This window comes from Orcinus orca, chromosome 3 (genome assembly GCF_937001465.1).
Source record: "Orcinus orca chromosome 3, mOrcOrc1.1, whole genome shotgun sequence".
Taxonomy (NCBI): Eukaryota; Metazoa; Chordata; class Mammalia; order Artiodactyla; family Delphinidae; genus Orcinus; species Orcinus orca.
In genome coordinates this window covers 8,848,092-8,873,296 of record NC_064561.1, presented here as the reverse complement: position 1 = coordinate 8,873,296, position 25,205 = coordinate 8,848,092, and the positions used below count along the sequence as shown (strand labels likewise).

The 25,205-nt window shown below is 53.9% G+C and overlaps 3 protein-coding genes across 6 annotated transcripts; all 3 read left to right on the top strand.

Annotated features, from left to right (window-relative positions):
• The first annotated feature begins 883 nt into the window (after window positions 1-883).
• Window positions 884-14,406, top strand: YJU2B (YJU2 splicing factor homolog B). Of its 4 annotated transcripts, XM_033401253.2 has the most exons (12): window positions 884-956; window positions 1,686-1,726; window positions 3,518-3,604; window positions 3,695-3,919; window positions 5,321-5,374; window positions 6,830-6,912; window positions 8,615-8,670; window positions 10,355-10,415; window positions 10,894-11,036; window positions 11,132-11,304; window positions 13,460-13,598; window positions 13,709-14,406. In XM_033401253.2, the coding sequence occupies exons 4-12, from the start codon at window positions 3,917-3,919 to the stop codon at window positions 14,188-14,190; spliced, it is 1,194 nt and encodes a 397-aa protein (XP_033257144.1). In that variant the 5' UTR covers window positions 884-956; window positions 1,686-1,726; window positions 3,518-3,604; window positions 3,695-3,916; the 3' UTR covers window positions 14,191-14,406. The 4 variants fall into 4 exon arrangements, with proteins under 4 accessions (XP_033257144.1, XP_033257145.1, XP_049563504.1 ...); XM_033401254.2 differs by lacking the exon at window positions 1,686-1,726 and having other exon boundaries at window positions 892-956; XM_049707547.1 differs by lacking the exon at window positions 884-956 and having other exon boundaries at window positions 981-1,726.
• A 141-nt stretch (window positions 14,407-14,547) lies between these two features.
• On the top strand, window positions 14,548-20,622 carry MRI1 (methylthioribose-1-phosphate isomerase 1). The gene is made up of 6 exons (XM_004277435.3): window positions 14,548-15,638; window positions 15,714-15,952; window positions 16,768-16,943; window positions 18,216-18,392; window positions 18,473-18,697; window positions 20,404-20,622. Exons 1-6 carry the CDS (start codon window positions 15,369-15,371, stop codon window positions 20,547-20,549), a joined length of 1,233 nt encoding a protein of 410 aa, XP_004277483.2. The 5' UTR covers window positions 14,548-15,368; the 3' UTR covers window positions 20,550-20,622.
• A 138-nt stretch (window positions 20,623-20,760) lies between these two features.
• C3H19orf53 (chromosome 3 C19orf53 homolog) lies at window positions 20,761-25,205 on the top strand. Its single transcript, XM_004277434.4, has 3 exons — window positions 20,761-21,986; window positions 22,064-22,119; window positions 24,431-25,205. Exons 1-3 carry the CDS (start codon window positions 21,890-21,892, stop codon window positions 24,572-24,574), a joined length of 297 nt encoding a protein of 98 aa, XP_004277482.1. The 5' UTR covers window positions 20,761-21,889; the 3' UTR covers window positions 24,575-25,205.

Below are 25,205 nucleotides of genomic sequence, written 5' to 3'. Positions count from 1 at the left end.
ATGAAAGCTTTAGAACAGGGCCTGGCACCAAATAGTATAGTAATAGTAGCAATCGTAGCAGTACCAGTGTCATCATTTTTCACACTGTCTTCGATAAATTTCCAGTTGACATGCCAGCCTCATCAGTGAGAAAAGGGTGTGTCCTTTGCTCCATAATCCCCATGGCCCGACATATAGCAGGCACCTAGTAAACAGCTGTTGAGCGAACAAATGAACAAACAGATTTTGCTAAACTCTACAAGGCACAAAAGTACATTCAAAAGCCATTGCCCTGTGCAGAAGGCAAAATCAAGCTGATCTGAAGGTTCTAAGACAAGGGCTGACCCACTTCTGTAAAAGGCCAGACAGTACATTTTCAGGTTCCATGAGCCATAGGCGCTCTGTGACAACCATTCAATTCTGCCACTGTAGTGGGGAAGCAGCTACAGACAGGTAAATGAGTGGGCGCAGATGGATTCCAATAAAATTTTATACACGGACACTAAAATTTGAACTTCATTTGATTTTCACAAGTCATAAAATGTTATTCTTTTGATTCCCCCCCCCAACCATTTAAAAATTTAAAAACATTTGTTAACTCGCTAGCCATTCAAACACAAGGGGCTGGTTTGATTTGGCCCAGGAGCTGGAATTCGCTCCACCGCTTCAGCTGGCGAAATCCCGCTCTCTGGAGAGCATCATCAGAAAGGCGGTCCTCGCATTGGGTCAGGCAAAGTGGGCGGGGCAGAGGGTGGGGCATTGTGTAGTGCGCGCAGTTGGGAAGGACAGGCCCGGATTGGTCCACTCTGGCGGCTGTGAGCGAGCGGCGTGTTCGACATTCAGCCAGTCAGCGCTGCGCTGCCGCCTCGCCCCGCCTCGCGCAGGCGTCCCTGTCACGCGGGGAGTGCGCCACGCCCCCTTACGCGCCCAGCAGGGACTTCCGGGACGGGCGCGGAGTGACGTCAGGAGGAGGGCAGGTAAGTGCAGGCGGGCAGAGGGGCGGCTAGGCCCGGTACGGCTGGGGGTCCGTCCACTGCTTCACCCGGCCTCGGAGCCGCCCTATGGGGTCGAACGCGCCGGGGGCCGCGGGGCTCTGGGAACGTGGGCCCGATGCTCGGAGCTGCCCGTCCCCCAGCCGCGACCCCCGACACAAAACCCCGGGCCCTAGCTGCGACCCCAGACCTGACCCTAGCCCATATTATACCTCTTCAGGTTTTCCTCATGTGGAAAATGGGACAGTAAGCCCGTATTTCTTTGGGTCTTGGTGAAGATTTTTTTAAATGATGCTTGTAAAACGGTTTGGCATGAGAAATAATCAGAACTACAAACGTTTAACTCACCATCAGGCGCTCTTCCAGATACTTTAACTCACTGAGTCTTGACAGCAACCTCATCAGGTTGATACTTGTATAAACCCCATATTACAAATAAGATAACAGGCTCAGAGAGAGAAGCAGTTTGCCCAAAGTCAAGCCGCTAGCAAGCAAAGCAGAGTCGGGATCCAAGCCCAAGCATTATGCCCTGAGCCAGTGGGGTTTATCATTATTCTCGACACCAAGGACCAGAGATTCCTATACATCCACCCTGTAGCCCCACCTGTACCACTCACTGGGGTGATAAAACCACGGTAAGACCCCCAACTCCTGTAAGTGGAGTACTTACTCTGTGCAAGCATTACCCATGTTTGTATGTTATTTCATTTACAGCAACTCCAGAAAGTCCTCTTGCCGTCATCCACTCTTTACAGGTGAGGAAATATAAGCTCAGGGAGGCTCAGACATTGGCCAACGTTACCCAGCTAGTGAGGAATGGAGCAGGGATTCCAGCCCAGGGAACTGTGCCCCCAAAGCTTGGGTGGGCACTTAGCTATTTTGTTGGCAAAAGCATTTTTAGTTTGGAAGTGACTTTAAGAAAATCTGGTCCAGGGGCACACTTTACAGGTGGAGGATCCGAGGTGGAGAGGAGTTTGGGGGGATGGTGGAACACTTTATATCTGGGGCTTTGCACCCTGGCTCTGCCTTCCTATCAGCTTCTGACCCCTGGCAAGTTACTTAAGCTCCCACGTCCTCATTCGTCAACTGGAGATAATACTAACATAGTATAGAGTAAATGGGGCAATGATGTTGGACTCTGTGCAACAGGTAGCACACAGTAACTATTAGCGCGCAGCTACGTTTGCAGAAACAGAGACGTCCTGACTCGAGCACAAGGAGCCAGCAAACTACACTCACAGGCCAAAACCAGACCACTGCGTGATTTTGTACAGCCCACCAGCAAAGAATGGATTTAACTTCTTAAATTGTTGGGAAAAAATCAAAAGGAGAATAAGATTTTGTGACATGTGGCAATCATGTGAAATTGAAATTTCAGGGTCCACAAATAAAGTTTTGTTGGAATGCAGCCACACCCATTCATTTACATATTGTCTATGGCTGCTTTCTAGCAGTGACAGCAGAGTTGAGCCAAGTTGAGCTGTTGGGACAGAAATTCTGGCCCTCAATCGAGAAAATCTGCCAGTCCCCATTCTGGACTACGCTTTAGTCCCTCATAGTGTCTCTCTTTTTTTTAATTTTTTTTTAATTGAAATACAGTTGATTTAAAATGTTGTGTTAGGGCTTCCCTGGTGGCGCAGTGGTTGAGAGTCCGCCTGCCGATGCAGGGGACATGGGTTCGTGCCCCGGTCCGGGAAGATCCCACATGCTGTGGAGCGGCTGGGCCCGTGTGCCATGGCCGCTGAGCCTGCGCATCCAGAGCCTGTGCTCCGCAACGGGAGAGGCCACAGCAGTGAGAGGCCCGCGTACCACACACACACACAAAAAAAAACATAAAATGTTGTGTTAATTACTGCTGTTCAGCAAAGTGATTCAGTTAAACATATATATATGTTCTTTTTTTAATATTCTTTTCCATTATGGTTTATCTTAGACTATTGAATATAGTTCTCTGTGCTATACAGTAGGACCTTGTTGTTTATCCATTCTATATGTAATAGTTTGCATCTGCTAACCCCAAATTCCCAGTGTCTCTGTGTCACCCACACTGAGTCTTATGGAACCTCAGTCAGTTATCAGAGGTTGATGAAGTCAGCATTTATCAGGAGCTGTCCTGGGTGCCGGAGACGTAGCACAGTGGCACCTGGCGGAGGAGACAGGCTGTAAACAAGTAAACAGACACAGGGTGATGTGGTGGAAGCTCCAGGGAAGAAGTGACTTTAGATCAGGTGATCAGATGAGGCCTCTGACAGAGGTGATGTTTGAGCTGAGACCTGTGACAACACTTGTGGGTGTTATCCTGTGTATTGTAGGTGTTTAGCAGCATTCAAGGCAGTTGGCCTGCACCTGCTTAGCTTTCGAAGGCAGCCAGGAAGCCAGTGTGACTGAAACAGTGAGGGAGAGGGAGAGGGGTAAAAGGTGGGCTCGGAGAGGCAGGCAGGGGCCCCATAGGCCATGGGGAGGGGTTTGACTTGATTCTCAAAGCGATGGGAATCACTGGAGGGGTTTAAGCAGGAAAGTGATAGTTCAGATTTATATTTTCACAGATCCTTCTAGCCCTTACGAGGAGAACAGACCGTGAGAGTCAAGGGCAGAGCCAGGAGCCTAGGGAGGAGGTGACTGTACTCGTCCAGGTGAGCGATGATGGGGGCCATGGAGGGATGAGAAGTGTCAGCTGGGAAATATATGTTGGATGGAGAGTGGACAGGACACTCCCTTTCCAGACAGACAAACGCTGCTCCTTGGATGCCTCCTACACCTGCGGAGAGGATCATCTGAGCTGCCACCACCACCACGCACAGCCCACCGCATCTTCACAGAGAAGCCGCGACTGTCTGCCAGGCTGTCCAGGAGGGTGGCACTGGGCAGTGAGTCGGCAAAGCAGTGTCTCGTCGTCTTTTCAGATTGGCTGAGTGGCGGCTGAGGACCAGTAGGCAGCTTCCAAGATGGTGAGTAGACAGGCTGTGCTCATTGGGTTTCTCTTCTGATCTTTAGGTGAAGGGAAGGGGTCCCCTGAATAGCCCTTTCCCTCCCCTAAAAGTCTCCTTCCCCACCCCTGACCCCAAGCTCTCAGGTATTTTCAAGCTCTGGATCATGGTCTTCGGGTGCAGTGGTTTTCAAACTTTGCTGTGTACTGAAATCACCCAGGGGGCTTTTTTCTTTCTTTTTCCTGTTTTTTTTTTTTTTCTTAATGAGGTGGAATTCACATAACATAAAACTAACATTTTAAAACGTATGATTCGGTGGCATTTAGTACATTCACAGTATTTTGCAATGACCACCTCTGTCTAGTTCCAAAACATTTCCGTCACCCCAAAAGGAAACCCTATACCCAACAGCAGTCACTCCCCTTCCCCCACCGCAGCCCCTGGCAACCACCAGTCTGCTTCCTGCCTCTGTAGATTTGTCCGTTCTGGACATTTCACATCAATGGGATCATGTACCATGTGTCCCTTTGCATCCAGCTTCTTTCACTTAGCATGAGTTTTTCGGGGTTTACCCACTTTGCAGCATATAGCAGAGCTTCCTTCCTTTTTATGGCTGAATAATATCCCATGATATGGATGGACCACGTTTTGTTTATCCTTTCATCCACTGATGGACACTTGGGTTGTTTGCACCATTTGGCTGTTGTGAATGGACCTGTATGTACAGGGATGTGTATACACACGTGTTTTCCGGGGTTGCTTTGGAAAAGCCCTGTGTCCAGGCACTATGCCCTAGAGCAGGTCCTCTGTCAGGAGAACCTCTGGGCGTGGGTCCCAGGCGTCAGTATTTTAGAAACTCCTCGGGTAGTTGTAACATGCAGCTAAGTTTGAGACCCACTGCTTCAGTGGATCGTTAAGTCAATAAGTCAATTCAGCAGTTGGCTGTCAGCATTTAAAAGAGAGATTCACAGCTGGGTGAGCATTCTTTCCTGAAACCTGTGCTTGTGTATTTGGGGTTAAATATGTCTTACCTTAAGTCACGGTCCCAAAATAACTGTGAAAGCCATGGCTCTAGGAGAGTCTAACCCTTGCGGAATTTTCCACAGCGACGGCAGTGGGTTTTGTTTTGTTTGTTTGTTTTTCTTTGGCTGAGCCGCTCAGCTTGCCGGATCTTAGTTCCCTGACCGGGGATTGAAACCAGGCCACGGCAGTAAAAGTGCTGAGTCCTAACCAGTGGACCGCCGGGGAATTCCCAACAGTGGGGCTTTTTCCCCCAAGTCACCAGTCCTCGATGGGACACGGAGCCCTGGGCCATCCTCCAGGATATCCCTGTCTTCCTTGTCCAGGTCTCGTCCCTCAAGGCTGCACGAGTAGGTCTCCTGTAGGACCCTCTCTGACTCACGTCTCTCTTCTGCTTTCCAGGGTGAAAGGAAAGGCGTAAACAAGTACTACCCTCCGGATTTCAACCCTACAAAGGTAAGGGGCAGGCTTCCTTCTCCGTGTCCACGATAGCATAGCGACCCCGCCGGGTAGGGGCCCCACACTCTTCATCCCCTCCTGGAGTCAGAACCACAGCTGCAGAAGCCCGGGCGGCCCCCGAGGTCTCCCTGCCTTGCGCTTGTCACCTGAGTCTTGGGGCAGCCTTCCCTCCCAGGTGGTCAGTGTGACCCTGGTCAATGACCCATGTAAACACCAGCATGCCCAGTGTCAGGTGTGGTGTGTTTCCAGTGGAGTCCAGGATGAGGTCCCACACACGGCCTCTGGGTCAGATCCCCTCACCCTCCCAGCTCCAGCTCGTCTGGCCTCCTCACTGTTCCCTCTGCCTGGAACCTCTCCCTCCCTCTGACCCCAAGCCTCCTTTCCTTCCTTTAGGTCTCTCCTCACAGAGGGCCTCCCTGACCACTGTCTCGTTCTCTATCGCATGACCTAGTGCTTTATTTCTCTCCGTAGCCTTCTTAACTCCTCGATGCATCACCCATTTATTTGCGTATTATCCATCTCCCCCTCTGTTTATTTATTTTATTTATTTATTTTTGGCTGCATCGGGTCTCCGTTGCTGCACGCGGGCTTTCTCTAGTTGCAGCGAGCGGGAGGTACTCTTTGTTGCAGCGTGTGGGCCTCTCTTTGCGGTGGCTTCTTTTGTTGCGGAGCATGGACTCTAGGCATGCGGGCCTCAGTAGTTGTGGCTCGCAGGCTCTAGAGCGCAGGCTCAGTAGTTGTGGCACACGGGCATAGTTGCTCTGCAGCATGTGGGATCTTCCCAGACCAGGGCCTGAACCCGTGTCCCCCGCACTGGCAGGTGGATTCCTAACCACTGCGCCAGCAGGGAAGCCCCCCATCTCCCCCTCTAGAACGTCCGCGCCTCAAGGGCAGGGATGTTCATCTGTCTCATTTGCATCTGTGTCCCCACACTGTGGGCGCTCAGTAAGGGGCTAGTAAATGAATCAGCATGTCCCAGCTATGTGGTCCCCTGCACATGACTCGGTCTTTCTACACCAGAGTCTCCCCATAGGTCCAAAGGGGAAACAAAGCAACGTGACCTCCCAGAAACGTTGAGGGATTAAAGTGAGATGACACACTTAAGGTACCCAGCAGAGGTTTGCTGGTCTTGTCATCTCACCTAATCCCACAACACCTGGAGGTAATTATGATCCTCGTCCCCAGTTGACTCATAGGGCTGTGGAAGGCAAAAGGTGAGGTCACTGCCCAGGGTCACACAGCTCTTTTAGCTCCTAAATGGGAGAGGTAAGATGCAGACTCCTGTTTTCCTGATTCCAAGCCCACTTGCTTCACCAAAGCCTAAGTGTCTCCCATTTTGCTGTTAACACTCCCAGCAGGACATAAGAATGAGGCCTCTCTCGGCCTGTGAGAGAGGGCCTGAGCTCCCCCAGCTCAGCAGTGCTAATCTGCTCCCTCTTCCTTTCCACACAGCATGGCTCACTCAACAGATACCATAACAGCCACCCTCTTCGGGAGCGGGCTCGGAAGCTGTCCCAGGGCATCCTCATCATCAGGTAAGGCCCTGGCATCACCTGAGGACCCCTGCCCTTTGTGCCACCTGGTGTCAACCTCAAGGAGCGTTCAGCACCCCCTGATTTTGCCCAGTGCTGCAGGGTCTTAATTCCATAAAGCAGAAAGTTGCTGTATCAGTCAGCCATTGCTGCATAACAAAACGATAAGCACATGTTAAGCACTCGTGTTGTTCACGAGTCTGCAGCTCAGCTGGATGCCTCTGCTGCCCTTGGCTGGTCTTGGCTGACCTGGGCTGGGCTGTCTCACATGTTTGGGGGTTGCCTGGCTGGGGACTGGCTGGTCCAGCATGGCTTTGGTTGGTATGACTGGGCTGTGTTCCAAGTCTCATCCTCCAGCCGGCTAATCTGGGCTTGTTCACACAGCAGCAGCCGGGTTCCAAAAGAGAGCCAGCAGAGGCATGCAAGGCTTCTTGAGGCAGAGACCCTGAGCTGGTACCCTGTCACTTCTGTCTCATTGATTCCCCAAAGCAAGTCATGATGCAGGGAGGGGGTGGGCAACACACTCCACCTCTTGACAGGAATGGCTGCAGAGTCATCTTGCAAAGGGCACGGGCATGGGGAGGATAAAGAATCACAGCCATTGCTGCAGTCAAGCCCGGACGATGGCTATTCCGGGGTTCTCCTCTTATTTCTGGCCAGCACCCTGTGGGTCAGCTGTGGCGGGAAGCAGAAGCTCCTCTCTGCCTCTTTCTCTGCCTCATGAACTCTGCCCTCAGCCTCTGGGGTCCGCCCTGGGCCTGAGCAGAGCATCTAGTGACAAAACCGTCAGAGGCAGGAACATCTATGGAAAAGTAGTCAAGATGCAAATCTCAGCAGTGGCCCCAAGAGTCACAGAGCTGAAGGTCACCTCCAACTCCCACCATGCCTCCACACTCCAGAGCCAGCCACCCACCCTGCCTTCTGTTTGCCAAGCCTTCATCTCGTCTGTACAGGGTCTTAAATTCACCTCATTATTCATGACTTAATGGTTCTGTTTTAAAAGAGAAGCTCCATTACTGCTGTTAATGGAAATTTACCAGAATTGCACGTTGCAAACAGAACTGGATAAAAGAAACCCAGGGACTTCCCTGGTGGCGCAGTGGTTAAGAATCCACCTGCCAATGCAGGGGACCCGGGTTCAAGCCCTGGTCCGGGAAGATCCCACATGCCGCAGAGCAGCTAAGCCCGTGAGCCATAACTACTGAGCCTGTGCTCTAGAGCCTGTGCTTGGCAACGAGAGGAGCCACCGCGGTGAGAAGCCCGCGCACCACAATGAAGAGTGGCCCCCGCTCGCCGCAACTAGAGAAAGCTCATCCGCAGCAACGAAGACCCAACGCAGCTAAAAGTAAATAAATAAATGTATTAAAAACAAAAAAAAACCAGTGTCACTGCAACAACTTAGCTAAACTGGAATCAAACACCAGTGCTCCCTGAAGCCTGCTTCCTCCTCTGCTTGGAAACTTATGTAGCTGACGTGGTGGGATATGGAAGACAGGGCAGCACCCAGCAGAGGCGCTCGCCCAGACTGGGTCAGCTGGCCAGAGAGCCACGTGATGGGCCTGGCCTGCTTGCAGGAATGACCACCGTTCTTTACCCTCCCACTTGCATGCCCTTTGCAATGTGACTGCAGCCAGAGTCGCTGACCTGGAGATCCTGGGAGAGCCCACGTGGACGGGGACAAATGAGCTGTTCTCTGTTTGTGTAGATTTGAGATGCCCTATAACATCTGGTGTGACGGCTGCAAGAACCACATCGGCATGGGTGAGCTTCCGCCCGCTCCCCTGCTCCCCACCCTGACCCCCACCATTCAGCCGCACGGCCAGCGAGCCCCTTAACTGCTGGGCACCGTGAGAGACCGTCTCCGCGGGGGTCCCGGTCAGGAGTCGAGTAGGGGACAGTGGGCTCAAGTGCCTGGTGGGCTGTGGATGCCTCATGGCAGAGAGGTTAGGAGGCTCTGGGTTCAAATCCCATCTCTGCCACTTCCTAGCTGGTGACCCTTGGCAGGCGACTGAGCCACCGTGTGCCTCGATTTACCCATCTGTGAAATTCAGGTGATATGAGCGCCCGCCTGTGTGGCATATAAAGTGCTTAGTGCAAGGAATTCCCTGGCGGTCCAGTGGTTAGGACTCTGCGCTTTCCACTGCAGGGGGCGTGGGTTCGATCCCTGGTTGGGGAACTAAGATCCCAGAAGCCGCACAGCGCCGCCAAAAATAAATAAAAAATAAAGTGCTTAGTGCACAGCATGTGGCATGTGCGAGGGCTCGTAAACTCAACCTGCTGCTGCCACTACCCTTACTGTTACCGTGAGCATTCAGACCCCTGATCGTGCCCACAGGTGCGCAGATGGATGGACAGACATGGGTCCGCGGCCCTGCTCAGCAGCCCTGAGGCCTGCGGCAGGTGACTCGACCCTCCTGGCTTCCGTTCCCTCCACTATAGTACAGGGATCCTCCGCCCTTCCCACGGCGCCTGGCCCAGGGCAGCAGCTCGCTCTGTAAACAGGAGCCGGCAGCTCTCGGCAGGAGGGTCCAGTGCAAGAAAGAGGGGCCAGGCCACCCCACTGCTGAAGTGGAATGACTCCCCCCAACACATCCCCCTGATCAGACCCAGCAAGGGGCATCTGCCCCAAAGGCCTCCAGGCGCTCAGGCGACAAAGAGCAGGGCGCAGCCTGACGCCACACATGGGTCAACCTCAGGGCCGTGAACAGAAGCAGCCCCCCAGAAAAGGAACAGCCGGCCAGGCCACACCACCAACCCCCCCAAGCTCTGTTTTTCTAGTTTAAGCTTTTTTCACTCAGTAAGCAAGATAAGAGTCAAGAATATACCATCTAATTAGTGAAAAAGGAACAAAACACCTGATTCTCTAGAAAAATAATAAAAGCCAACCTTTTTTTTTTTTTTTTTTTTTTTTGGCCGCACCCCACGGTTTGTGGGATTTTAGTTCCCCGACCAGGGATTGAACCTGGGCCCCGGCAGTGAAAGCACGGAGTCCTAACCACTGGACCGACAGGGAGGGAATTCCCAAAAGCCACCCCTTCTTGCATGCTTGCTGAGCACCTGGCCCAGTGTTGAGCGATCCGTGTGTATTAATAGCTTCTGCAGTTCTCACACCAGCCCTGTGCGGCAGGCATCGTAGGCATCCCTATCCAATCGATGGGGAACCCGAGGCCAGACGGCCAGGGCAGCTGGCCTAAGGTCGCACAGCCGGTGGGGTGGCGCCAGGGTTTGAACCCAGGCCCTCTGGCTCCATCCAGCCCACCCTCCTCTGTGGCCTGAGCACCCATCCCGCAGCCTAGACATGGCTCTTTTGTGCTTGAATTTCAGTGTCCTCCAGAGGTGTCTCCCCTGCAGGGGAGTAAAATACCACCCCCATCTGCTCCCCACCCCAGGAAAAGACGCTGAGGGTGGCCTGAGCCCTAGCCTCATTCTCTCCCTCTCCTCCTAGGTGTTCGTTACAATGCAGAAAAGAAGAAGGTTGGCAATTACTACACGACCCCGATCTACAGGTAGAGGCAGCCTGGTGGGCCGCAGGGTGAGGGGGCTACAAAGGAGTCTGAGTCAGAGGGAAGTTTCTACCCTCTGCCTGATGATTATTCCCTGGGAGGGTCTCCTGGAAACCATCATGGTCTGTCAGGGCACATCCTGCCTAGAACCCTTCATGGTTCCCACCTTCTTCAGAGTAAAAGCCTGAGTCCTCCCCGTGGCCCACAAGGCCCCGCAGGCTCTGCTCCGTCCCCTCAGGAGGGTTTGTTGAATGAATGAACGAACGAACAAATGAATGGATGGATGAACAAGTGAACAAACTCCAGACAGAAGGTCAGTGCCGGGGTGAAGGAACCATATCTGTCTCACCCTCGGCTGTCCCCCGGACATGGAGCCCAGCATGTAGCAGGTGCTCCGTGAACACTAGTTGATGACGCGCACGGATGGAAGGAAGCGGGCCACAGTGCCCTGACTCTAACCCATCACCCTCCGCCCTGCCAGGTTCCGAATGAAATGCCACCTCTGCGTCAACTACATCGAGATGCAGACAGACCCCGCCAACTGCGACTACGTGATCGTGAGCGGCGCCCAGCGCAAGGAGGAGCGCTGGGACATGGCAGACAACGAGCAGGTGCTGACGACAGGTGAGCGCCCAGCGTGGGCTCCGAGCCCACTGCCAGCCCTGAGCCCAGCCCCAAGCCAGGGCCCTGAAGGCCCAGCCCCGCTCTCACTCTCGCAGAGCACGAGAAGAAGCAGAAGCTGGAGACAGATGCCATGTTCCGACTGGAGCACGGTGAGGCTGACCGGAGCACACTCAAGAAGGCCCTCCCCACCCTGAGCCACATCCAGGAGGCCCAGAGCGCCTGGAAGGACGACTTCGCCCTCAACAGCATGCTGCGGAAAAGGTTCCGGGTGAGCAGGGCTCCGGCCCGGGGTCAGGACCCCGGGCAGGCGGGGGTGGCCTGGCATCACCAGCAGTGGAGGGAGGAGAACAAAAAGCAGGCTGAGACCCAGGTCCAGCCCACTCCCTACCACATCCTAGCTATAGGCAGGTCATTTCACCCGCGGTTTCCCCATTCGCCACCACATCCCCACATCACAGCGCCCATGGGAGGCATCTAGCCCAGCAGCTACTATTAGGCATGTGGCCCCTTCCCCTGGGGACTCTGGCCCTCACAGCAGACTCTCAAAGGGAAGAAATCCTCAAGCTGGGGCCCAAGTGAGTCCCGACACCGCCCCATGGCCGGGGCAGGCAGAGGCTCACGAGGACACTGATCAGCTCCTAACATATTTCATGGGCCCGCTCAGCTGTCCTGAAACAAAATCCATAGTTTGACAACCCACCCCCACGTAATTTCCAAAATCATCCCTAGAGATAAAAAAGGAAATTACCTATAAAATGTATAATGCCTGTCTCAACATGTAAATGCTTGGGCCAGACACCTGTACCTGCTTGTAGAGCCACTGAGGGCGCAGGTGCAAACGCAGACTCCCGACCCCAGGGGCACAGGGTCGTAGCTGGAGGACACCCTAGGGCGTTGCTGTCAGTGACACAATGGCTACTACAATTGTGCCAAAAATACTCAGTGGAGCTAAGTCACAGGGAGTGGGGGTCTGGGGTCAGAGGAGTATAATAGATATGGGTTTTTTACCCTCGCGGGCATCCGACAGGGCAGTGGAACGTCCTTTGGGAACATGAGAACTTTTGCCTCTTCCCTCGCTTTGTGGGGCAGCTTACACACCTGGAGCCTGCAAACAGAGCCTGGGCAGGAGCATCCCGGGCGACCCCACAAGGCACAAGCTCCGTATTCATCATCTTGCCACTCCCATTTTTTCACATCACCTTTTCTGATCATCCTGTGGTTGTTATTATTAGGAGTAAAATTGTGGGTTTTCTTACTAATTATTTGTTACTGAAAGTGTATCTCTCTGGCCAGGCCTCTGCCCAGAGCTGGTGTCCCCTGCCTTGTGGGCATCCCCGAATGGGGTCTAAGGACCCTCAAACGTAACATCCCAAGGAGCCCCATCAGTCCCTAACCTGCCCTGCCTGCATCCTCCCCTTCTCAGTAATGGAAGCATCTCTGTCCTTCCGGACACTCAGCCCGTAAAGCCCAGAGTCAGCCTTGGGTCCTCTTGTTATAACCACCACTCCCCTCTCCCCATCTGTCAGCAAATTCTGGCAGGCTCTGACCACTTCCACAGCCTCCATCATCTCCTGCCTGGACCAGCACAGTCCCTCCACCCTGGTCCCCAGGGGCTCATGCCCTGTGTCCCACAGGCTGTTCCCCTCACAGCCACCAGGGGGCGCCAGTGAGCGCCTGAGTGGGATTACATCTCCGCTATGCTCAAAACCCTCTGTGGCTCCCAATGGCCAGAGTCCTCCCCTTGGCCCACCAGGCCCAAATGATCTGCCCCTTCCCCTCCTTACCCCCATCTCCACCTTTCCCTTGCTCATTCTGCTCTAGCCACATTGGCCGCCTCACTGGCAAGCACACTTCTGCCTCAGGGCCTTTGCACAGGCTGTTCCCTCCACCTTGGAACACTTTTCCACCAGATACCCACATGGCTCCCTCACTCAGACACCTTTTCTCAAACATGATTTTCTCAGGATACTGTCCCTAACTCTCCCCTCTACCATGCACACCACATTTAAAGTTGAACCCGCTGCCTATTTCCTACCCTCTTCCCAGCATTCTTTCTCTCCTCACCACTTTGTCTTGCTCACCCACTAGAATGTCAGCTCCACCAGGGCAAAAGATTTTGTCTGCTCACTGCTGTGTCCCTGGTGTCTAGAACAAGGCCCGGCACCAGAAAGACATTCTGTAAATATCTGTGGAAAGAATGAATGAGTGAAGAACCCAGTGGTACACATACTAATGATTGTGTCTCCTGCTGTTGAACAAATTCTATGTCCCGAGCACTGTGTGAGGCCTTTTCCTCGCATAAGCTTGAAGAGAAGGAAACTGAGACCCTGAACACTGGAGGGATTCTCCCCTCCAGCTCAGAGGGCAAAGAGGCACGGCTTTGACACCCACCATCCCTCCCCAACCCCTTCTCCCCAACACAGGAAAAGAAAAAAGCCATGCAGGAGGAGGAAGAGAGGGACCAGGCCCTGCAGGCCAAGGCAAGCCTGGACATCCCGCTGGTGCCGGAGACAGAGGATGACCGCAGGCTGGCCGCCCTGCTCAAGTTCCACACCCTAGACTGTGCGTGGGGGCCAGGGGGCGAGGGGGGCGGGGTGGGGGGAGATGGGGGGCTGCTCGGGCAGAGGGCGGCTCTGGACCTCCTCCTCCCCCCTCCCTCTCCCCATCCCCAGCATATGAGGACAAGCAGAAACTCAAGCGGACAGAGATCATCAGCCGCTCCTGGTTCCCCTCCAGCCCAGGACCTGGCGCCAGCAGCAGCAAAGCCAGCAGTGTCCTGAAGAAGCTGTCCCAGAAACGCAGATCTGCTCCCACGTGCTCCCCCATCACCGTGGGGCACCTGGGCATTGTGCGGCGGCGGTCCCGGGAGGTCCCAGAGAGCCCTCAGCACACAGCTGAGACCCCCAAGTCTGGGGAGCCACGGGTGCCGGAGGGGACCGCCCAGGACAGGCCCACATCCCCCCGAGACTGTTCTCAGGAGACAGCCAAGACATGCAAGAACAGTAGGCCACCGGGGCAGGAGGAGAGCTGTCAGGACAGGCCCCAGCCCCTGCCAGGCTCCTCCCAGGAGGCAGCCAACCCCCAGGACACACCCCAGCCCTGCAGCCTCAGCTCCTCCCTCGTGGCTGACTACTCCGGTTCGGAGAGTGAGTGATTCTGGGGGCCAGATTCACTCAGGAGGCCAAGACCCACCGAGGAGGCCCCTCACAGGCTGCAGCCCCTAACCCGCCAGCCCTTGGCGAGCTCAGTGACCACCCTCCCCAGACCTCACCTCCTCACAGTAATGGAGTTGTTATTTATTTGGTCCTGGAGAGAGTGTCTGTGCCTTGTGGGACCCCCGACCTCCCAGCATTAAAACGCTGCTTCTTTGCCTCTGCCTCAGGTTACTAGATGGGCCCAGGAGCTATGCCTGCACCCCTCCCCCCGCAACCCAACAAAGCTTGCCCAGCATCTCATCAGCCAATGCTGATGCTGTGACCACAGCCTGGGTCCCCACCCAGCTTGATGAGAGTTGAAAGGTAGTAGCCCAGGCTGGCCTGTAATCGGTGCCAACTTCCTGGAGGAGGTGGCACAGGCTGGGTATGAAGGATGAAAATGGGACTGGACAGCAGGGGTGCTCGGGATCCAGGCCGGATGCAGAAAGGGATGGAGCACACAGGCGTGGGCTGTTCATTATCCCCCACCCATGGGGACACCCTGGAAGGGTCATGAAAGAGTCCCCAGCGTGTTGCTTCCTTTGAAGGAAACTAGTAAACTGAGCAAAAAAACAGCTGAGCATCCACCAGGTGACTCATGGCCCAGCACCTCCCCCTAAATCCTGGAGAAGGATCATTTCACAAATATTAACGGAGCACTTGCAGTGCACCAGACGCTATCCTAGCCACTGGAGACGCAGTGGTGAACAAACCAGACATACGGACCTCTCGGGGCTGAGGTTCCGGCTGAATTCTGCTGAACTTGTAATGTGCCCTGTCCGGAGGTAGTGGTGGCCCCCAGCCCGCAGGCCTTTACTCCCCGCGGGGATGGGAAGGGTCTCAAGGCAGCAGTAAGAGTCTGTTGGATCTCAGAACCCCCTTCTGGTGCCTTGCTCTACGTGAGGCCACAGGCAGCACTGGCTCTGGCTGGAGAAGTCAGGCACTTGAGGGTACCCACCTGGCACTTAGGAGTCTTGCTATAGCCAGACGCCAAACACAGGGCTTGGCATGCAATAGTTGCCCTATAAATAGTGGCACCATTTTGGTTCCGAGGGTGCGGCTAACTGCCCAGGTTTGGCGGAGAAGGTGAAGTAGGACCCGGCGCCTGGTCGGCGGGTCGCAGGAGGCCGCGAAGTTGATGTGCGCACGCTCCTCCTTCCGGGAGAGGTCCCACCCCTGGGGCCCCGGCCTCGCCTCCTGCGCCCTTTCCGGCCCCGCCTGTGGTGCGCGCGGCCAGCTGAGCCCCGGGAAAGGCGGTGATCGCGGCTGCAACAGCATGACTTTGGAGGCGATCCGCTACTCGCGGGGCTCACTACAGATCCTCGACCAGCTGCTGCTGCCCCAGCAGAGCCGCTATGAGGCGGTGGGCTCGGTGCGCCAGGCCTGGGAGGCCATCCGCGCTATGAAGGTGGGGTCGCTCGGTGGGACCGGGGTGGGGGGCTTCCCATGCCTGCAGTCCCTGACGCCTCCATTTCCCCACCAGGTGCGCGGCGCCCCAGCCATTGCGCTCGTGGGCTGCCTCAGCCTCGCCGTGGAGCTGCAGGCGGGCGCCGGGGGACCCGGACTTGCCGCGCTCGTGGCCTTCGTGCGCGACGCTCTGAGCTTCCTTGTCACCGCCCGGCCCACCGCCGTCAACATGGCCCGCGCCGCCCGAGACCTGGCCGACCTCGCAGCCCAGGAAGCGGAGCGGGAGGGCGCCACGGAGGAGGCGGTCCGAGAGAGGTAGAGGGGCCTTGTGCCAAGCGCTGCTTTAACCGGCGGCTATTCATTCTTTTTCTTTTTTTTTTTGCACAACGACCCATGTTACAGTTGGGGAAACTGAGGCAAAGTGCTCTTAGTCCAGTGCCACACAGGCAGGGCTGGGACTCACCACCGGGCAGCCTGGCCCCGAGATCCTTGAACTCAACGCCCTGACTTTGACCTCCCTGAACGTCCCCAGCCCTATCTGCCCTTGGAGGCCCTTTTAAGTGCCACCTCATTTACCTAGTTTTTGCTTTTGAAGAATTTTGTTTCTAGCCCTTGCCCTCTCCCTGCTCTCTTCCCACTCTCTCCCTCCCCATCTGCTGCACAGATACTCTCCATGTTCCTTAACCCCCACCAGGGTCCCTTCTGCCTCAGGGCCTTTGCACACACCATTTCTGCAAGCCAGGTATCCATCTACTTAATCTCCTCTCCTTCAAATTTCAGGTTTGTGCCTTCCCCACCCCCCATATAATACAGCTCATTCCTGTCCTCTGTCTCCTGACTCCGCTGCCTTTTCCTTCACTTTATTGTCTGTTCATCACCTGCTTCCCCCACCTCAGTGTCAGCTCCAGAGGAGCAGAGATTTTTGTCTTGTTCACTGCCGTGTCCCCCAGCCCCTGACGCAAGAGCAAATGGAGTTACAGTTAGGTGGCTGTGGCAGAAGGGTCCAGACCCACAGCTGTGAGAGGCTTTCAGCAGGAGAGCTCCAGGAGAGCGGTGTTGGGCAGGGAGGAGGGGCTGGTGTGGGCCCTGAAGGCTTGTGACTTGTGCTCAGAGTCCCTTGTCGGCGCCAGAGTGATCCGCTGGACCGAGGACATGCTGGCAAAAGACCTCCGGGACAATCGGAGCATCGGGGACCTGGGAGCCCGCCACCTCCTAGAGCGGGCAGCCCCCGAGGGCGGCAAGGTGATAGTGCTGACCCACTGCAACACCGGTGCACTGGCCACTGCTGGCTATGGTACAGCCCTAGGTGAGTGGGCATCCGCAGGGATAGGGGAGGGCCGTTTTTGGATGCAAGAGAAAGAAACCCAAACCACTTTATACACCCCCCAAAATGTGAATTGATTAGTTTTTGTACAGAAACACTCAGGGGGTTGGCTTCAGGCATGACTGGATCCAGAGGCCCAAATCATAGCATCAGGGTCCATCTGTCCGTATCCCTAAGATCTCCCCTCCTCCATGGTGGCATCACCCTCATGCTCCACTCGTCGGCCAGGGTTCAGATCACAAGGAAAAGAGCCTAGGGTCTCTATTCCGACAGTGTTAGAAAAGTCTCCTTGTATCTCGGAGGCTCTGATGGAGTCATCTGTCCATCTAGGATCAGTCACTCGATAGGCCTGGCCTGTGCCATGTGCCTAGAAAATGGGTGGGGGGAGTTCCCTGGCAGTCCAGTGGTTAGGTCTCAACACTTTCACTGCTGTGGCCCAGGTTCAGTCTCTGGATGGGGAAGTGAGATCCCACAAGCTGTGCAGTGCAGCCAAAAAAAAAATTAAATAGTTTTTAAATAAAAATAAAGTTAAATTAAAATTTAAAAAAAAGAAAGTGGGTGGGATGTGGACTCCAAGAGGACTGAGGAGTAGGGTGTAGCCCCCTAAAGAAAGATTAGGGTAGCTGTGACCAGGACCAGGGGGACTGGGTCCTGGAGTTCAAGGCAGCGGATTCCACCTGATCCTAAATTCTCCAGGAGGTTTCCCTACCTGCCTAGGTGCCACCCTTGGGCCTGGGGACTGAGGCTCTGATGGCAAGACATTCATTCATTCACTCAACAAATATCTATGCTTAATAAATGCTTATCTCCTGTGTACCCCATCATTCATACATGCATCCATTCTTTCAGTCACTCAACATTTATTAAGCACCTACTGTGTGCCAAGCACAGTTCTAGGAGTTAGGGACCCAGCAGTAGAGAAAGTAGATCAAATCTCTGCCATCAGGAGCAGGAAAATAGGAGGAACAGACACAGGAACAGAACAAATACGTATGATACATTTGAAGGTGGTAAGTGCTAAAGAGAAAGAGTAGGGGTTGGCAGTGTGAGGGTTGCTCTGTGAGATGGAGGAGTCCCGGAAGACCTCACGGAGAAGGCATTCTCTAAACACATTTGTGCCAGGCAGAGAGAACAGCCACTGCAAGGGCCCGGGAGTGGGACTGCATGGTTTGGAGAACCATGCTGCTAACCAGTGGGCTGCCCTGCCCATCTGTCCCTTTGCATCTCATCCTCCTGGTGGGCTGGGCCCCACAGGTGTGATCCGCTCGCTGCACAGCCTGGGCCGTCTGGAGTGTGCCTTCTGCACGGAGACCCGGCCCTACAACCAGGGAGCCCGGCTGACGGCCTTTGAGTTCGTCTACGAGAAGATCCCCGCCACCCTCATCGCCGACAGCATGGCGGCAGCCGCCATGGCCCACTATGGAGTGTCAGGTCAGCAGGTGGGGGGTGCCAGTGGGCAGGGCTCCAGGCATCCAGGGCCCGGTGGTGACTCCCGGCATCTCATTCCCCAGCTGTGGTCGTGGGAGCCGACCGCGTGGTTGCCAATGGCGACACGGCCAACAAGGTGGGCACCTACCAGCTAGCCATCGCCGCCAAGCACCACGGCATCCCCTTCTATGTGGCTGCCCCCAGCTCGTCGTGTGACCTCCACCTGAAGACGGGCCGGGAGATCATCATTGAGGAGCGTCCTGGCCAGGAGCTGACCCATGTCAGTGGGGTCAGGATTGCGGCACCCGGTAAGCCATCCGCTCAGAGGGGGGCACCATAGGCCTGGGCACCTCTGTTGAGGCACCCTGACCCCTTCACAGGCAGCAGGTGGTATTTGGGGTGTCATCAGCCTTCTGGGGCATAAGATGCTCCTTCAAGCCATATTTTAGAGCAGACACATCTTGGAAGTCAGATTCAAGGTCAGAAGATACAGCTAATGAGTTGGGAAGCCTTGAGCGCATTGCCTTGCTCTTCTCCACCTCTGTTTTCTCACCTGAATAAGAAATAAGAGTACCACCTGGCCGAGTGCTTATGAAGAGACACATATCTCTCAGCCTCCCCACACTGCCTGGCTGTGTAGCCTGGTTGCCTAAAATTCATCCCTAAGAGCCCCATGAGCTGTTTTCATGACCTACCTCATATACCCGAGGCGGTTCAGTGTAATTAACCCACGTGAAGTGGAGAACAGTGCCTGGCCCTTAGTGCTCGTTAAATAGTAACAAGTATGATCAAAAACCTTTTATAAAAAGGACCAGTTAGGGATAGGGAATTTGGGACTGACGTGTACACACTGCTATATTTAAAATGGATAACCAACAAGGAGCTACTGTCTAGCACGGGGAACTGTATTCAATATCCTGTGATAAACCATAATGGAAAAGAATATAGATAGATAGATAATAAAAATAGATACATTCATTCTGAAAAAAAATATATTTTCTCGTGATTTTTTTGGTGCCCCTTCTTTCCTGGAGGCTTAATTATTTAGCACTGATCAAAACATAAGACCATGGAAAGCAGAGTCGACAACCCACCGTGTCCCTCCCCCCAAGAAAGCTGGGTAACACGGGCCAGGTGCAGTCTGGGGACCCCGATACTCTGTTCTGGCCAAGGATCACGGGAATGCAGACCCCAGGAGAACTTCTGATTTTTCCAAGAGAAGCCTTACGTTTGTTATATGTTTGAAAGCTCCCACACTTTGAAAGCTGGCAGCTAATTCAGTGGTCTTAAAAAACTATGAACCAGAGAAAACAGAGTTTGCAGCCTCTTGTGTAAGAGATTGTTATTCATTCAGCAAATATTTTTGAGCACTTGGCCAGTGCCAGGTGACATGATAGGGCCGGGGAAACAGGAGTGAAAAAAAACATAAACGTCCCTGCCCTCATAGAGCTGACAGTCCAGCGGGGAGACAGACAACAAACAAGATAAATAACAAAATTCCAGTGTATGTTAGAAGGGGGTAAAGGCTGAGGAGAAATAAATGAGGCACAGAAGGATATGGGAAGTGTCTGTGCAGGGGGTGGATTAGACAGTGTTATCAGAGAAGTTCTCACTGAGAAGGTGATATGTGAGAAAAAACCTGAAGGCAGTGAAACATCAAGTCATGTTCGTATCTGAGGGAAAGCATCCAGGCAGAGGGCACAGCCCATGCAAAGGCCCTGGGGTGGATTCTTGGAGTTTCCTAAAGAAATTCCTGGAGCAGGCACAAGTGGGTGGATGTATATAAGACTTTGAAGGCTTCTTCTTAGACAGTGACAATCCAGGAATGTAGGGGGTCTAAATTCATTACTGGTATCAAAACCCATGCCTTCATGCACTTTCGGGGTGAGGATCTCTAGATTCTCAAGGATTCCCCAATCCCAAAAACCACTGTGAGTGAGACAGGTGACAATAGCTTGAGAACTTTCAATGAGCCTAATACCTGCCTTTCTTGCCTCCCCCCTCTCCCCTGAAGGAATTGGGGTTTGGAATCCTGCCTTTGATGTCACCCCCAACGACCTCATCACTGGCGGCATCATCACAGAGCTGGGTGTCTTTGCCCCTGAGGAGCTCCAGGAAGCCCTAGGTGCCACGGTCACCCTAGATGGACCCCAGAAGTAACCAACCTAGCTGTCCATATCCTGCCCCCATTATTTTTATAATAAACTTATTGAATGGCCTGCCCAAAAGCTGACCTTGTTCCCCCAACCACAATTCTTCCCAGAACAGAGGAAGCAGACAGGGCCTTTGCATGGCTCTTAAGATCCCAGCAGCTGAAGTCAAGCTGCCTGAGTTCATATCGCAGTTCCACCGCCTTTTCTTTTTCTTTTTTTAATTAATTTATTTACTTTTGGCTGTGTTGGGTCTTCGTTGCTGCGTATGGGCTTTCTCTAGTTGTGGCGAGCAGGGGCTCCTCTTCGTTGCAGTGCGCGGGCTTCTCGCTGCAGTGGCTTTTCTTGTTGCAGAGCACGGGCTCTAGGCGCTCGGGCTTCAGTAGTTGTGGCACACGGGCTCAGTAGTTGTGGCTCGTGGGCTCTAGTGCGCTGGCTCAGTAGTTGTGGCGCACGGGCTTAGTTGCTCTGAGGCATGTGGGATCTTCCCAGACCAGGGCTCAAACCCGTGTCCCCTGCACTGGCAGGCAGATTCTTAACCACTGCGCCGCCACGGAAGTCCTCCACCGCTTTTTCTGTTGTGTGATCTTGGCCAAATCACTTCACCTCTCCATGCTTTGTTTTCCTCATTTACAAAATGGAGACAATACTGGTACCTCCCTTTTTGGTTGCTCTCAGGGCTGGAATTAGGGTGACACCTCAGGTGCAAAATTTTAGAGGAGGCCCTGAGAAGCTCAGTAGTCAAGATAAAGAATAGCTTCATGCATTACTTTTGAAAAATCAAAATTAATGCAAAAACAATCCATGGTGAACAAAATATAAAGATATTAAATAGAATGAAACCCTGACCTTGCGTATCCTGACCCTACTCCCTTCACTCCTGATACCAGCCCTCGTTCCAACAAAACTTTATTTACAACATCAAGCAGCCAGTCCACAGGCTGTATTTGGACGATTTTTCTTTGTATTAAAGTATTATTTTTGAATGTTGAATATTTTTATCTTGATAACTGAAGTTCGGGGCACCCCTTAAATTTTGCACCAGAGTGCCTCACTTGCCTGACCGTAAGTCCTAGACTTGAAGTTTATGTATAAAGAGCATAAAACAGCATAAGTTTTATAAAGCAGATAAGCACCCAGTAAGTGTTAGCTTATCATTATAACCTTTACTTCGAAATTTTTGCGAAATGCTGGCTATCATCGACCGTCGTGGGTAGTGGTCACTTTAACTCTTTGCCACGTTGTATCCCGTGAGCCATTCCGCCCTCCGGCCCCACTGTATCCCATCGTGCCCTGCGTTTTTCGTCTGCGACCTCCCACAGCCCCGCCTCTTCCGGTGCATGACTGATCATGGCGCAGGGGCAGCGCAAGTTCCAGGCGAGGAAACCAGCGAAGAGCAAGGCAGCGGCGACAGCCTCGGAGCGGAACCGGGGCCCGAGGAAGGGCGGTGAGGAGCGGGCCGGGGACTGGGGGACGAGGTGGGCCCGAGGTTCTCCGGCCTCACGAGATCGCATCTCTCCCCAGGTCTCGTTATCGCACCCAAGAAGGCACGCATCGTGCAACAGCAAAAGCTCAAGAAGGTGAGTTCGAGCGTGTGAGAGGCCCGGGATGGAGAACTCCCAGAGCTGTGAGCTTCAGTTTCCTCCCTTGTGCAGTGGGTACGGAAACATTAGCTCCCAATCAGTGAGACTCCTAAACCCACGAGTGGCGCGCAAAATGTGTTCGGCACACACTGTCTGCTTTCGCTGAAATTGTCCTCGTTAATAGGCCCCGAGAGGGAAGGCAGCCTGGGAAAGGGGTTGAAAACCCCAGCTTTGCAATAAGACAGTGCTGGGAGCAAAGCGCAGTTCCATCGACAGCTAGTATATCTTCACCCTGAGCTTCTTAAAGAAGAAATGGTTGTAGTGATAGCAGTTTTCTCCTAGAGTTGTAAGGATTCAATGCCATAGGACACCTGTAAAGCCCTGAGAACAGCACAGGGCTGAAATAAACGTTTTTGTGTTTGTTTTTAAGTGTAGCTTTTTCGTGTGCAGGTGAATAGGGTTGATCTTATAAAGAAGTTGCAAAGAGATTTTTGTTAAGGTTGCAAAGAGAAGTTACAAAGAGATCTGGTGGAGGCAGACCTGAATTCTAACTGTACAACACACACTAACTCACCCTACAATCTTGAGCAAATTGTTTAGAGCCTCAGTTTTTTGTTTTTTGTTTTGGCTGCGCTACACAGCTTTCGGTAGTTCCCCGACCAGGGATTGAACCCCGTGCCCCCTGCAGTGGAAGATGGTATCTTAACCACTGGATCGCCAGAGCCTCAGTTTTCTTAGACTGGGAACCCAGCAACCTGCTTACCTCCATGTCTCAGCCGGAGGGGGAAAGTGTCTCGTGAGCATCTCAAGCTCAGTATGTCCAGAACCAGGGTCCTGATCCTACCCCCACTGTGCTCCCCAACTCCACCATGATCCTGCCACAGTCTCTCCTTCCAGATACTCGGGATTCTCCCTTTCTCTCACATACAGGTTGGATCTCGTCCTTTTTGCCTTCAGGATTAATCTAGATTCCACCCACTTCCCACCTCTCTGACCCCCCAACCTGGTCCCATCCCATCATCTCCCACCTGAACCAGGGCAGTCACATCCTCCCAGATCTCCTGGCCCCGCCATTCCCCATAGCAGCCAGAGGGCACCTGTGAGCACCTGAATCAGGGCACTTCCGTTCTCTGCTCAGAACGCTCGGTGGCTCCCACCTCACTCAGGAAGAGCCCAGGTTCTCCCCACAGCCCACAGGACCCGGCACACTCTACTCCTATCTTTTCCCTGCCCTCACCTCCTCCCTCTCTCCCTCCAGCCTCACTGGCCCCATAACTGCTCCTTGCCCCACCTCAGAACTTTTGCACTAGCTGTTTCCTCCGCCTGGATTCTTCTCCCAGAAATCTGCACGGCTTCCTTCCTCCCAGTCAAGTCTGCAAGCGTTGCTTCTGAGCAGCTATCCCTGATGGCAACCCCACCCCATCCCTCACTCATCATCCCTTGTATTCTTTTCTCCATAGCAGCACTTGTCATCTGTTATCCTTCAACAGTTGACCAGAGGGACTTCACTGGCGGTCCAGTGGTTAAGACTCTGCGCTTCCATTGCAGGGGGCGCCAGTTCCACTTCCGATCCCTGGTTGGGGAACAAAGATCCCGCATGCCACTGGGCGTGGCCGAAGGAAAAAAAAAAAAACGGTTTACCAGAATTTGTCACTGACAGCTGTGTTGTCCACACGCACTGAATGTCAGCTTCATGAGGGCAGAGGTTTTTCTGTGTCTTTGCTGTTGTTTCCCTTGCGCCCAGGCGTGTGGTGACAGTCATGGTTGTCATGGTCATTGGAACTCACAGGTAGGGCAAGGGAGCAGTTTAGGTAATATGATTAAACTACCAGTTTTGGACCCAAACACTTGGGTTCTGATTCCTGTGCCTTAACTTGCCTGCACCTCTATTTCTCAGAGCCCCAGTTCACCATTAGCAAAGCAGAGACAAGGGGAGGCTGCCCGCCTGGAGGCTGAGGCTGGAGACTCTGGGCGTGCTGGGTTCCAATCTCCCATCACTCACATGATTTGGGAATCCTGGGCAAGTGCCTCCTCACTACATGTGCCTCAGTTTCCCCAACTGTAAAGTGGAAATGGGCAGAGGTTTAGAAGCTGAGATCCAGAGATGAGAAGGGGTTTTTCGGTGTGCAATGTTCCCAGAGTATGGGGCAGAAGCAGGACTTAACCCCCAACCACCAGACTCTCAGGTGTTGTTTCGGGGGGAGTTGCTGATCCAGCCCCTTGTGAGCTCACAGGAGAAAGGGCAGCAGACCAGGCCCTCCCTCCCGCCTCAGGTCCCAGTCTGATTGTGCCATGGTTGCTCCCTCAGAACCTGGAGGTCGGGATCCGGAAGAAGATCGAACATGATGTGCTGATGAAAGCCAGCACCAGCCTGCCCAAGAAGCTGGCGCTGTTGAAGGCCCCCACCAAAAAGAAGGCAGCAGCGCCCGCCTCCACCAAGACGCCTTCCTAAGGATGCACCCCAGCAGAGGCCATCGCCGCAGCCCTGTCTGTGCTCAGACCTGTGCAGGGAGGAGAGGCCGTGCTCCCCAGAGCCTTGGGTTGCGCCTCAAGCTTTACTGGGGGCCTGGCCCGTGAGCAGGTGATCAGCAGGTCAGAAGTGCACTGGCTGGCTTCCCAGCGTGTCAAGGCCAGGCCAAGCGCAGGCCAAGGCCAGGAGGATGCCTTCACCAACTTCCTGTGTCCCCCTCCCCCCCCCACATCCTGTCTCCACTGGTTTAACCCAGAGCAATAAACCTGACTTTGTCATTCCTCCCACGGTCACATGCTCCTGTGAGCGGGACGTGCTGGGGCCTGCGGCCAGGTGCCCCGACCAGGTCATCCCCAGCAGTTTCCACAGGAGACTAGCCACGTGCCAGGGAAGGACGAATGGGCTTCTGCACCTCCAGCCTGGGAACCGGGGGAGAGTGTTCTTTCCTCCTGCCTTGGGTGACTCACCTACATACCCTCCACGGACATGCCTGTGTCACCCCCTCTGCCGGGGACCGGCCAGGCAGCCTAGTGAGTCACTTTCCCATCTGCAGGACAGGTACTGACACCACCTTGTAGAGTCAAAATGCCGATTAAACCAGAATGTGCTTATA

What these genes read in the sequence shown, in the direction of transcription:
- MRI1 (XM_004277435.3), top strand. Translation starts at nt 15,369, where the DNA reads ATGTGCGCACGCTCCTCCTTCCGGGAGAGGTCCCACCCCTGGGGCCCC. An exon ending in GAGGAGGCGGTCCGAGAGAG is followed by an intron (nt 15,953 to 16,767) that starts GTAGAGGGGCCT and finishes TGTCGGCGCCAG; the next exon opens with AGTGATCCGCTGGACCGAGG. An exon ending in GGCCCACTATGGAGTGTCAG is followed by an intron (nt 18,393 to 18,472) that starts GTCAGCAGGTGG and finishes CTCATTCCCCAG; the next exon opens with CTGTGGTCGTGGGAGCCGAC.
- C3H19orf53 (XM_004277434.4), top strand. Translation starts at nt 21,890, where the DNA reads ATGGCGCAGGGGCAGCGCAAGTTCCAGGCGAGGAAACCAGCGAAGAGC. An exon ending in CCGGGGCCCGAGGAAGGGCG is followed by an intron (nt 21,987 to 22,063) that starts GTGAGGAGCGGG and finishes ATCTCTCCCCAG; the next exon opens with GTCTCGTTATCGCACCCAAG. An exon ending in AACAGCAAAAGCTCAAGAAG is followed by an intron (nt 22,120 to 24,430) that starts GTGAGTTCGAGC and finishes TTGCTCCCTCAG; the next exon opens with AACCTGGAGGTCGGGATCCG.
- YJU2B (XM_033401253.2), top strand. An exon ending in CAGGGCATCCTCATCATCAG is followed by an intron (nt 6,913 to 8,614) that starts GTAAGGCCCTGG and finishes CTGTTTGTGTAG; the next exon opens with ATTTGAGATGCCCTATAACA. An exon ending in CGAGCAGGTGCTGACGACAG is followed by an intron (nt 11,037 to 11,131) that starts GTGAGCGCCCAG and finishes TCACTCTCGCAG; the next exon opens with AGCACGAGAAGAAGCAGAAG.